Genomic DNA, 12,010 nt, shown 5'->3' with positions numbered 1-12,010 from the left:
AAGAGAAATTATCTTCAAAGCTTGAAAGAAACCAGCAAAGCAAAGTAAAGCACCCGGAAGAAGAGAATTTATCTTCAACAGCATACACAATTAAAAAGTGTTTTAATTGTGGAGGCAGAGGACATTTGGCAAGATTCTGCAAAAAGAAAAAGCCAGAATGTAAAAAAGCCAAAGAAAGCATTTGAACTAGCCACGTTTAGCAACTCTGATGTGAAGAATAATTTATGGGTGGTTGACAGTGGCGCATCCCACTGCATCACAAGAGATAAGACAAAATTTATAAAAATGTCTACAAGTTCTCAACATATATCACTTGCCAATGGCTGGAACCTGAAAGCGAAAGGTCAAGGTTTTGCACGTTGTCCGTACATAAACCAGGATATAAAAATGTTGTATGTACCGCAACTAAAGTTTAATTTGCTTTCAGTAAGGGTATTAGATAAATTAGGTTATGTAATTACTTTTAAGGATAATAATTGCATAATTGAAAAAGATAACAAAAGGGTAACTGCAGCTTTAAATGGAACATTATATGTATTAGATAATAGTAAGAAAGGGGAGGCTCAGACTGTATTTAATAATATAAAGCCTCATAAAGAATGTATCCATTTATTGCATAGGCGTTTGGGGCATGTAAATTTTAAAATGCTAAAACGTACAGTTGAGTTATCTGAAGGAATAAGGTTAAAATCTTGTGATAAATATTTGCGTTGTAATGTTTGCTGTGAAGATAAGAGCAAAGTATTGCCTGCAAATAGGCTAAATGGTTTCAAAACAAAAGAACCTTTAGAAGTAGTATTTGCAGACATAATAGGTCCAAAGAAACCCAGTATGGGGGTGCTAGATATATACTGAGCATTATGGACCATTATTCTAGATATGGGTTTTGCTATTTAATGAAAAGCAAAACTGAAACATATCAACATTTTTCAATTGGCTTAGGTTTGCTGAAAGAAAGTCTAAACGGCAACTGATAACCCTGGTGACAGATAATGGTACGGAATTTATTAATAACAAATTCCAGAACAGACTTAAGGTAGCTGGAATAGAGCATAAGAAGTCTGCTCCATACAGGCCAGAACATAATGCTTTTATTGAAAGAAGAGGCCAAACACTACAGGCAATGGTTAGAACAATGTTAAATGATTCTGGGTTACCTGATTCTTTGTGGGGAGGCTACAATGTGTGCTAATAACATATTGAACAACGTTGTTAATACAACAACAGGTGAAATTCCATTCACCAGATGGCATGGCAGGAAACCTGATTTAAGTTACCTGCACACATTTGGTGCACCAGCATGGGTGCATATTCCTGCACAACTCAGAAAAAAAGGGCAACATAGAGCTAAAAGATTTTCTTCATTGGTTATCAGGCAAACCATAGGGCATATAGATTTTGGGAGAAAGGCACAACTAAAGTGTTATGTAGTGCTAGTGCCCAATTTCTAGAACATGAAGGATGGGAGAAATTAGAACAGGATGCCAATAAAGATGTAATTATTGAATCCTATAGAAATCCCATTAGTTATCCCTGTAATTTTAAAAATAAAGTAAAGAGACAAATACAGGATGAAATAGTGCCCATAAAGGAAGAAACAGATTCAATAGCTGAACAGGATGAGGAAGATGAACAGGTAGTAGTTCAACAAAGTCCTCCTGTAAGCCCTGTAATTCCCAGAAGAACTACACGTGTATCTAGACCGCCTGATAGGTACCAGGCTAACACAGTGTGCCAGATTAATCAAGTTCCTAATTCTGTAGAAGAAATTAAAAAGTATCCTATTAAGGAAAAAGAAAAATGGTATGCAGCAATGAATAAGGAACTGAATTCATTAAGTGATATGAAGGTGTATGAAAATGCCAAATTACCTGTAGGAAAGAAATCCATTGGCTGCAAATGGATATTTAAGGTAAAAACAGATAAGGATGGTAATTTAATCCATAAGGCAAGGTTAGTAGCCCAAGGTTTTAGGCAGAATGCTAATGACTATGATGAGGTGTTTGCACCTAGTCTTAAGGCAGCAACCTTGAGGGCAGCTTTAGTGTGGGCAGCTAGTAAAAACTATATAGTTAACCATCTAGATGTGGAAACTGCTTACTTGCACGCCCCATTAAAACATATTATTTATATGAAAAACCTGTTGGTATTAAAAGTGAAAATAAGGATAATAATGATTGTTGGTTGTTAAAGAAAAGTCTCTATGGTCTTAAACAATTAGGCTATGAATGGAACCAGTATATTGTAAAGGAACTAGACAATATAGGATTTAAAGCTGGTTTAGCCGATCCATGTCTGTTTAAGAGGGAGACAAATGGGAAAGTATCATTATTATTACTATTCACAGATGACATTGCTTTGATAACAGAAACTAATGATGAAGCAAATAAAATAATAACATCATTAGGAAAGAGAATAAAGATCAAGCAATTAGGGAGATAAAGAAGTATCTCGGTTTGAATATAAAGAAAACAAGGAAAGGTTTTAAGATATCTCAGGAAGATAAGATAAGCAAATTACTAAAAGATTACAAGATGGAGCTTTGTAAGCCAGCTAAGACTCCAATGAGTCAGGAGTTTAGCAACACTGATGTACAAAGCCCGGAGTTTGATAAGGTGATTTATCAATCTTTAATTGGTAGTTTGAGTTATATTAGTAATTGGTCTAGACCAGATATATCGTACTGCGTGAATCAGTTGGCTAGATTCAATTCTGCACCATGTGAAAGACACTGGATTGCAGCTAAGAGGATATTAAGATATCTTAAAAAGACAATGAATTATTCATTGTATTTAGAACCAAAGGGTGATTTAATTTTGAGTGCTTATGCAGATGCTAGCTTTGCATCAGAAAGAGACACTAGAAAGTCGACTTCAGGAACAGCCATAATGCTGGGTAAGACATTAATAGGCTGGAAGTCAATTAGACAACAGCATATAAGTTTGTCTACTATGGAGGCAGAATTCTCCTGTTTATCATTGTTATGTACAGAATTAATAATGTATAAACAAATGTTAATTGATATAGGTATAACTGTAGATTATCCTATAATTGTACATGAAGATAATCAGGCAGCAATTCAAATGGCCACAAATATTGGAGTAAAAACAAGGAGCAAGCATACAGATCTAAGATACCTAAACGTGAGACAATCTGTAAGAAGTAAGATGATTCAGCTAGAGTACTGTATGTCGGAGGACAATTTAGCTGATAATTTTACTAAAGCCCAAGGTGCCAGTAAGCACCAAGAGAGTTGTGAAAATATGGGATAAGATTGTAAGGTATTATATATTTATTTCACCCAAAAGGGGAGTATGTTAGGTATAACATTGATACCAAATATGGTTTGGGTGAATAAATATATAAAACTTAGATATCATGGTTTAAGTGCTTATCACTTTAAGCACAATGCAGCAGGCAATTAGCCGATTAAGGGTGCGGTTAGAAGTTACAATATAAGGAAGCACTAGAAGCTGGAAAGCTTACTGTCTGCTGGCTGTAACTGTGTGCTACTGTTACTGTGTGCTGCTGCGACTAACTGTGATTACTGACTGTGAGTGCCTGTGACTGAACTGTTATTGTTTGCTACTGTTTGCTGATTACTGCGTAATTCTACTGAATATCCAGCGTTTGTTTCTCTGGAGAGTGAAACCGGAGGAGGAGAAGATATCTTTATCGGCTGATAAAGATATTGCAAGGACTCTTAACTTGGACTGTAATAGTGAGTCTTACTGGATGGAAATACTGTGAATGACTTAATGGACTGAATGACAATGCTTAAACTCTAACTGGATTAAAAACTATTTAAACTACAAACAGTGTTTGTGTTCAGTGTGTGTATACTCTGGGGCCCTTCCACTCTCCTTTGGCTGCCTGGCTTGACTACTGCTGCAATACTCTTCTAGGGGTTAATTCCAAAACCCTAACAGGTTTGTTTATGTTAGTATTTACAGAATTTCAGATTACTCTGTCCTGAGCATTAATGAAGGGAGGAAACCTTTCCCAATTCCACTCCAACATTTCATATATAAATTGTCATATTCAGTTGTGTGGTTCATGAGAAAATGCTAACTTTAGAAAATTACCGCTTTTTCTTTGCAAAGTCTATGAAACACTGTTTAAAAACAAAACAAAAAAACCCAACAACATCAGAATCTATGTTTTATCTGTGTGATTCCTTTCGTCTGTATAACGTGGGCTTTCTATCTTGTAGGAAAACCCTGCCATGGCAGTTGCAATCAAAACGTGTAAAAACTGTACTTCGGACAGCATAAGAGAGAAATTCTTGCAAGAAGCCTGTAAGTTATGAAAATCTTCTCTTTTTTGTTCAATTTTGGTAGGTTTAGGGTGAGTATGTGAGGGGTTCTTTTTGCAAAGACCGGAAACAAACACCACAACTTAGCTGAAAAAACTGTACACGGCATCATAGCACCCACCCCCTCCCAACCATTGGCTCTTGCCCTGTTAAGCAAAGTTCTCGAAGTGGCATCTTGTCCTCATCCCCTCCCCTCAGAAGTGCTTGTACTTATTGGGGATTATGTGCTGCCTCGGTGGGGTTCCTCCTTTTATAAACACAGCTGCAGAATAAAGCTGCTACAAAGCTCCCAGCTCTTTTTCACAAGCACTGCGACTACTGAGTTGCAAAGCCAAGCTGGCTCCAGGCAGGGGATCAAACCAAGGTGGGCTGTTTTGTGTGGCTTATGGTCTTGGCAGTTGACCGTTGGCTCGCTTGCCTGCTGTTTGTCCTGGCCCAGACCTTGCTCCCCACTTCCACAGCCGCTTGCATCTCTTCCTCTTTTCCCACTCACCCACATGCACTGTGGCTTGACCTTCCCTTTTCCAGGCATGGGTGTGTGCTAACCTGGCTGCCTATGGATGTCGTTGGCATGTTCTTGAAAAAGGCAGGATTTGGCTCTCCTGGCCAGCTGGGGGCACTGTTATGTCAGTCCAATAGCTGGGGAATTCTGGGAGTTGAAGTCTACTCATCATAGAGTTGCCGAGTTTGAGTAATAGTGCATAGAGCAGGGGTCTCCAACCTTGGCAACTTTAAGCCTGGCGGACTTCAACTCCAAGGTTGGAGACCTCTGCACTAGAGATTATTCTGTTCCATCGAGCTTTTGGGAGGTTGTGTGGATGCGCAGGTCTGCCCTCATTAGATTTTATAGATCTTCATTATAAATAAGAGTTTATAATAAAATATACATTTTTTGTGCATTTCTTTGGAATACTTTTACTGAGATGCTTTTGTTAGGGTTTTGCGATTATTCTTTCCCCCCCTTTTTTTGCTAGTGTAATCTCACCAGAGAATGGGATTGCCTAAAAGTAAGCAAATAGACAGACAGACGGGTTGCATTCCTGTCCTTGGATCGACAGTCTTGCAGTTGAGAAATACAGGCTGAGATTTGATTCATAAATCCAGATTTGTAATACTCTGTTCAAACTACACACGTAGTTTAGAACGGCGATCAAATCATGAGCAGCCAAGATAAATCTGCTACTCCAATAATGTATGTTTTTTTAGAATTTTCCTGTGTATGTCATGAGATAAAAGATGAATGTTCCAGGTTTGGCAACGGAGTGCTATCTCTTCCACAGCCACAACAAACCAATTTCCATTTCATTCAGTGCGAGCTTTAACTCCTGTGCTCTTGAGATTGATCATAAAGCAATTATACTCCTCATCAATAGGCTTGATGCCAGCCAAAGGAGTAAATGAGTTTTTCTTGTGGACATCATATTCATGTCAGGGTTGTACTCCATCACAACTCAGTGCATCTGTCTGAATAGTGTTCCATTTGTCTTCTTTCTGCTCTAATGAAGAAATGCCCAAATGAAGCGTAGACACTGTGAATCAATAAGAGTTTTTTTTATACGGCGGGTTTGAAGCTTTGAAGCCTAGTTAGTGATAATTGTCGCCAATTTATATTTTGCAAGCCATCTGTTCTTGAACTGAATCAATTTAAGCTGATCGAAAGATATTAAATTGTTGTCACACCTTAGTGGCTCCTCAGAAGGAAAATTCCTGGCCTTTTCAGCATGGTTGTGAAATTAAAAATGCATGCTATGCTTCTGCACTTCTCTTCCAATGTCTTCCAGCTCTAACCCATTTTAGTGTTACATCTGTGCTTTGGATACTGAAATCGGGGCTAAATATGCTTTCATTTCAAGAGCTGGTGTAAAAGTAATCATGATTAGCATTAGTATATCTGCAAAAGCAACGCTCATCACAGTAGATATTGGAAATGGGAGAGAAATGAAAATAGAGAGCTGACAGTGAGCATATGAAACGGTGGGAAGGTTCAGCCACGTAGCCCATTTCCCAGAAACAATGGCAGTTTACTCTGAAAACAAAATGATTTCCTGTGTGAACCTTTTACAGAGAGTCCTCAATTTATGGCCAGTCGCTTAGCGACTGTTAGAAGGTATGACAGATCCACAGCAGGCTATATATGACCCAAATTTGAACTTTCGGCAGTCAAGGTGCCCTTGCTGCTCGTGGCCACGTGACCAAACTTTGGTCACTCAGTACTGGGACATATTAGCAGCTGCTTGTACCTTCCTTTGGTTGCCTTTGAGTGCATTTTCCAACAGTTCTGCCGAAAATCAACATTTACTTCTGGTTTTCGGCAAACCCATGCCCATAGTAATCCATTGATTCACTTAATGACCACCACACCAAAAAATATTCATGTTGTTCATGTGACCAGCCCACTTTATGCTGGTCATAAAACCATAGGGCTGGGAGAGACCTCAGAGATCTTCTAGACCAATCGCCTGCTCAAGCAGGAGACTCTATACCACCCCGGTTAAATTGTTCTCCAGTCGCAACTTACACCAGCAATGGGAGGCTCCATTACAGTCGTAAGTCGAGGACAGCCTGTAGATGGGAAATGGGTTTGATGAAACATTTTTAACTAATCTGAGATTACCCCACTGGGGGTTCAGTGATTAGAATGGAGTATTGCAGGATAATTCTGTTGACTGCCAGGGGTTTGATTCTCACCAGGCTCAAGGTTGACTCAGACTTCCATCCTTCCAAGGTGGGTAAAATGAGGACCCAGATTGTTGGGGGCAATAGGCTTACTCTGTAAACTACTTAGAGAGGGCTGTAAAGCACTGTGAAGCGGTGTATAAGTCTAAGCGCTAGTGCCAGTGCTATGGATGAAGAGAGCTTGACTCTTTCAAAAAGACTCCCTCAGCCCTGGACAGTCTCTGTGTGATCTAAGAGAAAATGTGTCTGTGATGAGCCGGGGTGTGGCACAAAGGCAACATAGTCAAATAAGCGATAAGCGTCCCTTTATTATCTCCAACTTTGCCCCCAGTGTCCAGGTTACCTTTGGCTGGAGAAAAACTCTCCCAGGAACAGCCTTTAACTGTAGAAAATTCAGTCCAAAACAAGGTACACATAACTGTGATTTAAAATCCAAACAAACCAAACTGAAGTAATTTGCTTGACAGGGCAGGAGAAGAAATTTCAGACTTGAAAGCATGGCAAAACTCACAGTTGGGAAGACACCAGGAACATAGATAAGCCATGACGATACAAGATATTTTGCTCCCAACAGCTTGCTCTGCGCAGCTTCCTTTTTTATACACTGTGTGCCCAGCTGCAGCTAATGAAGGGAATCAGGGCCCTTTACTTCCCCACAAGCCATGCAACCCACGTTGCTCTCTTCTCCGTTCCTCCCTGCATGCCCTAGGATGAAGAGGGAGTGGGCCTGGATCTTCCTTCGAATTCCCTCTCACTTGCTCTACTTCTCCCCTGCTCTGCCCAGGTGGCCTTTGCCCTTCCCCAGTTTTCTTCCACAGCCAACGGAGCCACACTCCCACTCCCTGTCAGTTGCTCGGCTTCCTCCTCCAAATCAGATTCCGACAGGGGCATGACAGTATCATTCAATCAAACCATCACTGTTGATTCCTCCTCAATCATCGCTTTTAATAGCCAACAATTAATGCAAAGATCTGTGAGATATTAGTATGGTTACCTAAGGCTTTTGTCAAACATCTCTACTTAATTTTGATGGGGGGCAGAGGAGCCCTGGCATCAATTCTGTGAAGCGGTATATAAGCCTGAAGTGCTAGTCAGTCTAGAATCTGTTTCAACCCCCTTGCTTTCTGATCGCCCCATCACAGCATGCCTCCATTTCACGAGAACTTTTGCTTTCCCTGTTGCAGTAACAATGCGTCAGTTTGATCACCCCCACATTGTGAAGCTGATTGGCGTCATCACGGAAAACCCTGTTTGGATCATTATGGAGCTCTGTACCCAGGGAGAGGTGAGCAGAATCCATCAAGAATATGCCCGTCCTCGGGGGCTCGATAAAGGCTTTGGGGGACGTGGATGTATCGTATGGAGGTCTTTCTCAAAGGGACAGAGAGTCACCGGCATTTGTCAACGGCAGAATCGTAGGCTTCGATTTGAGTCCCATGGGAATTGTGGAATCGGAAGAGGAGACCTAAACCTGTGCTTCTCAGTGTGGGGTTGAGTGACACCTCTCTGCTTTTCCACTGGGAAGAGGAGAGCGGAAAAGGATCGTAAATACGTATCTTTCCCCACCGTATCTTTCCCCACCGTACATGTAGTCCTTGGCTTTAGCGGCCGTTCTAAGTGACAGTGACACTGAAAAATGTGACGTATGACCATTTTTTCACACTTAACGACCATTGCAGCATCGTAAAAGGGGGTCATAGTTGCCTGCCCCTGGTTTGGAGTATGAGGGCCCAAGCTTTTGTAAAACATGCACCTTTTGATTGGAAGGAAAGTCATTTAATTCTAAAGATCAGCAGAGGTAGCCCAACTTGAATATTGTCACTGTTTCCCTTTTAATAGCTGAGCATCCCAATGACCGAGGCCAGAGTGAGGCCACTGCTAGGACTGCTTGTAGAAGCCCAGTGGTTGCTTAGAAATCACAGTTTCTTTGCAACAGCCCAGTGAGAATTGAGTATGCTCAATAGCCATGAGAAGGAGGAGAGTGGAATGGAGAAGAGAGACACAAGGCAGTTGAGTTCTTTGCGCTGTAACATGTTGAATCGAGATCCTTTGCGCTGCAACATTCTGTTCCTGGATTTATTTTTGCTTAGTCTAACCTTTCTCTCCTTCTCCCTCCCTCTCCCTCCCTCTCCCTCTCCCTCTCCCTCCCTCCCCCTCCCTCCCTCCCTCTCTTTCCTTTATCCTGTAGCTGAGATCATTTCTGCAAGTCAGAAAATACAGCTTGGATCTGGCGTCCTTGATACTGTACGCTTACCAACTTAGCACAGCACTTGCCTACTTAGAGAGCAAACGGTTTGTACATAGGTAAGTTCATCAGCTCCCTCCAAAATATTATCCTCTAAAAATGGCATACATTGCTGCCTGGTGTAGCAGCCATGTTGGGTTCAGTGGTAATGGGTTTTCTTACCCAGAACTACGTTTTCCATTATTCCATGCGTTTATGAAATTTGCATAGCTGCCCATCTCACAACATAAAGTGATTCCCTTTATGTTGATTTAATGAACAAGGGTGAGTAATATTTTAACATCTTAGAATCCACTTATTTTCATCCTTGATTTGTCGGCCTCTTTGGGAGTATTAACTGTTCCAAATCCAGCAGCATGTGAGAGATTTGGCAAAGGGTGACATCTACTGGGCAGCCTCTTCCAGTGTTTTCTAAAACAGTAGCACCAAGTGAGTCAGAAAGGAGTTTTCTTCCAAAGCCCCTTGTGATTTCCAATTTCCAGTTTCAAACAACCTGCAACCTCCAGACCTTGAGATAAGCAATAAGAGTTTTCCTGAAAACCGTTTAACCGTTTAATGGACTGGTAATTCAAATGGAAAGCAATCGGAGGAATACTTGACATTTTTAAGAGTAAAGAAAATACTCTATTAAAAAAGGAGGTCAGACACACACTATAAAACTTTGAGTTCACGCATACTTGTAAAAGTTTCAAGGTGGTTTTGGATGCAGTATCTTCTAATCCTTACAACACCCTGTACAGCACATTATTTTTAATAAGAATCTTATATAATACTCAGGCAAAGATGCAAGCAAGATTCAGAACTCAGATTCAGACTAGAGTCTGCCTGATTTTTTTAACTAAGGGGTCAAAGAACCATAAATTAGTCTTGTTTTCCTTAAAACAAAAATCCTGGTTTTTTTTTCCTGCTTTGATGTGCATACGCTTGTACATTTCATTGTAAGGAGACTGGAAAGACTTAAGTAGCATTAATAGGAAGATTGCTCGCTTGTTCTTTTGTCTGCTTCTCCAAACATCTGGTACCACAATGAAATGGTTACCGAGGTTTGGGATCCAGCCCCCAGCAGGAGCAGTGTGCAACTTTCTATCTACAGGAAGCTATCATTTCAGGAAAGGAAAAATAAAGACAGCTTCCAAAGACCTGGAGTGACCGGATGATATCCTGATGTTACTAGAGAGGACAGAGAATGTTGGGCTATTTTGGGGGGGGGGCACTGGGGGATTTAAGTAAATTCCCCTAAAAACTACCCTCAGTGCAAAAATTTATAGTGGCGTGTGAAGTTCTTTCTGGGAGTCAGAATTTGGAAACAAGAACAGTGGTACCATTGCAGGCCTGTGTCAAAAAGATTCCACTACTTGAAGCATTTTGTGTAAAAATTAATGGAAAGTTTAGTTGGAGATGTCAGTACCAAGCTGTGTAAATGTTGGTTGCCCTTATATTCAGGTATAATTGTCTAATCCAGTTAGATTTTCATACAGTATGTAATGTGATATATTATGCCTTTTTGTTGGAAGAGAACAGGAATGTGATAGATTTTTGGTGCAAAAATAATTCGATTAAATGTGCCTGAGATGTGTTCAGGTGCTGATGCCTTACATGTTGAATGATTTACATTTGTGTCTTCTACCAGGGATATTGCTGCTAGAAACGTGCTGGTGTCCTCTACAGACTGTGTGAAACTAGGTGATTTTGGTTTATCTCGGTATATGGAAGATAGCACATATTATAAAGGTAAGTGTGTCCACCCAGTCACTGTCTACAGCCTCTGTTGAGTAAAAAGAGTATCCTATCTTAGAGTTATCATAGAACATAGGACAAGAGGCACAAGTCAGCAGTCCAGAATTAAAAACCAGTATAGTCAAGGTCCATTTAAGTATTTTATTTTAAAAGGTCAGTAATTGTGTTGTCAGGTCTACTTCAGATTTGGCATCAAGTAACAAAATGAAATGCTGAGCTCACAGTCCAGGATTGTAGGGTTAGAGGCATTACTTATGAAATCTTACTGCTGGCTGGATCCTGGCACCACGAGATCAGGCTCCAAAGATTCTTGACAGACTTCCTTTTCTCCTTCTTCCTTTTTGACAGAGGACTTGTATAAAGGAGTCATGGCAAAGAATTGATCTGTTTTTTTTTCTAAGTTTAGTAGCAAATTGATTCTATACTGTTGAACAAAAAGAATTGGAAACCATGTGAGAGTTCTCATACGCAGTATTATAGAATCTGTAAAATGTTATTTTACAGGTAGTCCTAAACTTATGATCACAATGGAGCCTGCCCATAGTGGTCGCAAGTTGTGAAGGTAGTTAAGCGAGCACCCATTGATTTGCCTTGCTTAACAACCTCCATCCTTGCTCTCCCTGATATGTCACTGAGCAGAGCATGGGGTGCCTCCGAGATAGTGCAGACATAGGCCCACCTGCCCCAGACCTTCCAATGCCTCCCCTGTGTCAGCTTTGGAAGCCATGTTGAGATCTGATGCTTCTACGCTGCCACAATTGAGCCTGGGAAAGTGGGAGGGGGGAATCCATTGGAATATATCTAGACAGACATAATAACATTCTTTTGCTGATTCAAGGTCAGGTAGTGTTGTGCATAGTGAAAAGGAAGTCTTACTTTGGGACGGATGGTGATTGGGCCATGTGATGTGGTGATGGGTATAGGGGATGGATTTGTAGTTTTTAGTTATTGCAAGGAAGCCCAGAACTTCAGATTTGGGATTCCACAGATGTGCCAGTTACTATCCAAATAAAAGGAATTTTTGGGAGATGTCTGTC

The 12,010-nt window shown here is 40.6% G+C and overlaps 1 protein-coding gene across 20 annotated transcripts in view; it reads left to right on the top strand.

Moving 5' to 3' along the window:
• Positions 1-12,010, top strand: part of PTK2 (protein tyrosine kinase 2) — a 216,056-nt gene that overhangs the window by 149,420 nt on the left and 54,626 nt on the right. For all 20 annotated transcript variants that reach the window (XM_087962246.1, XM_087962244.1, XM_087962247.1 and 17 more), the window contains 4 exons: positions 4,214-4,298; positions 8,176-8,276; positions 9,180-9,295; positions 10,867-10,967. In XM_087962246.1, coding sequence (XP_087818372.1) covers positions 4,214-4,298; positions 8,176-8,276; positions 9,180-9,295; positions 10,867-10,967 — 403 coding nt within the window. The remainder of the gene's footprint in view (positions 1-4,213; positions 4,299-8,175; positions 8,277-9,179; positions 9,296-10,866; positions 10,968-12,010) is intronic.

Source organism: Notechis scutatus, chromosome 3, assembly GCF_049901735.1.
Source record: "Notechis scutatus isolate UNSWTSFEM ecotype Mainland chromosome 3, rNotScu1.2, whole genome shotgun sequence".
NCBI classification, from domain to species: Eukaryota; Metazoa; Chordata; class Lepidosauria; order Squamata; family Elapidae; genus Notechis; species Notechis scutatus.
This window is presented reverse-complemented; position numbering and strand designations above follow the sequence as displayed.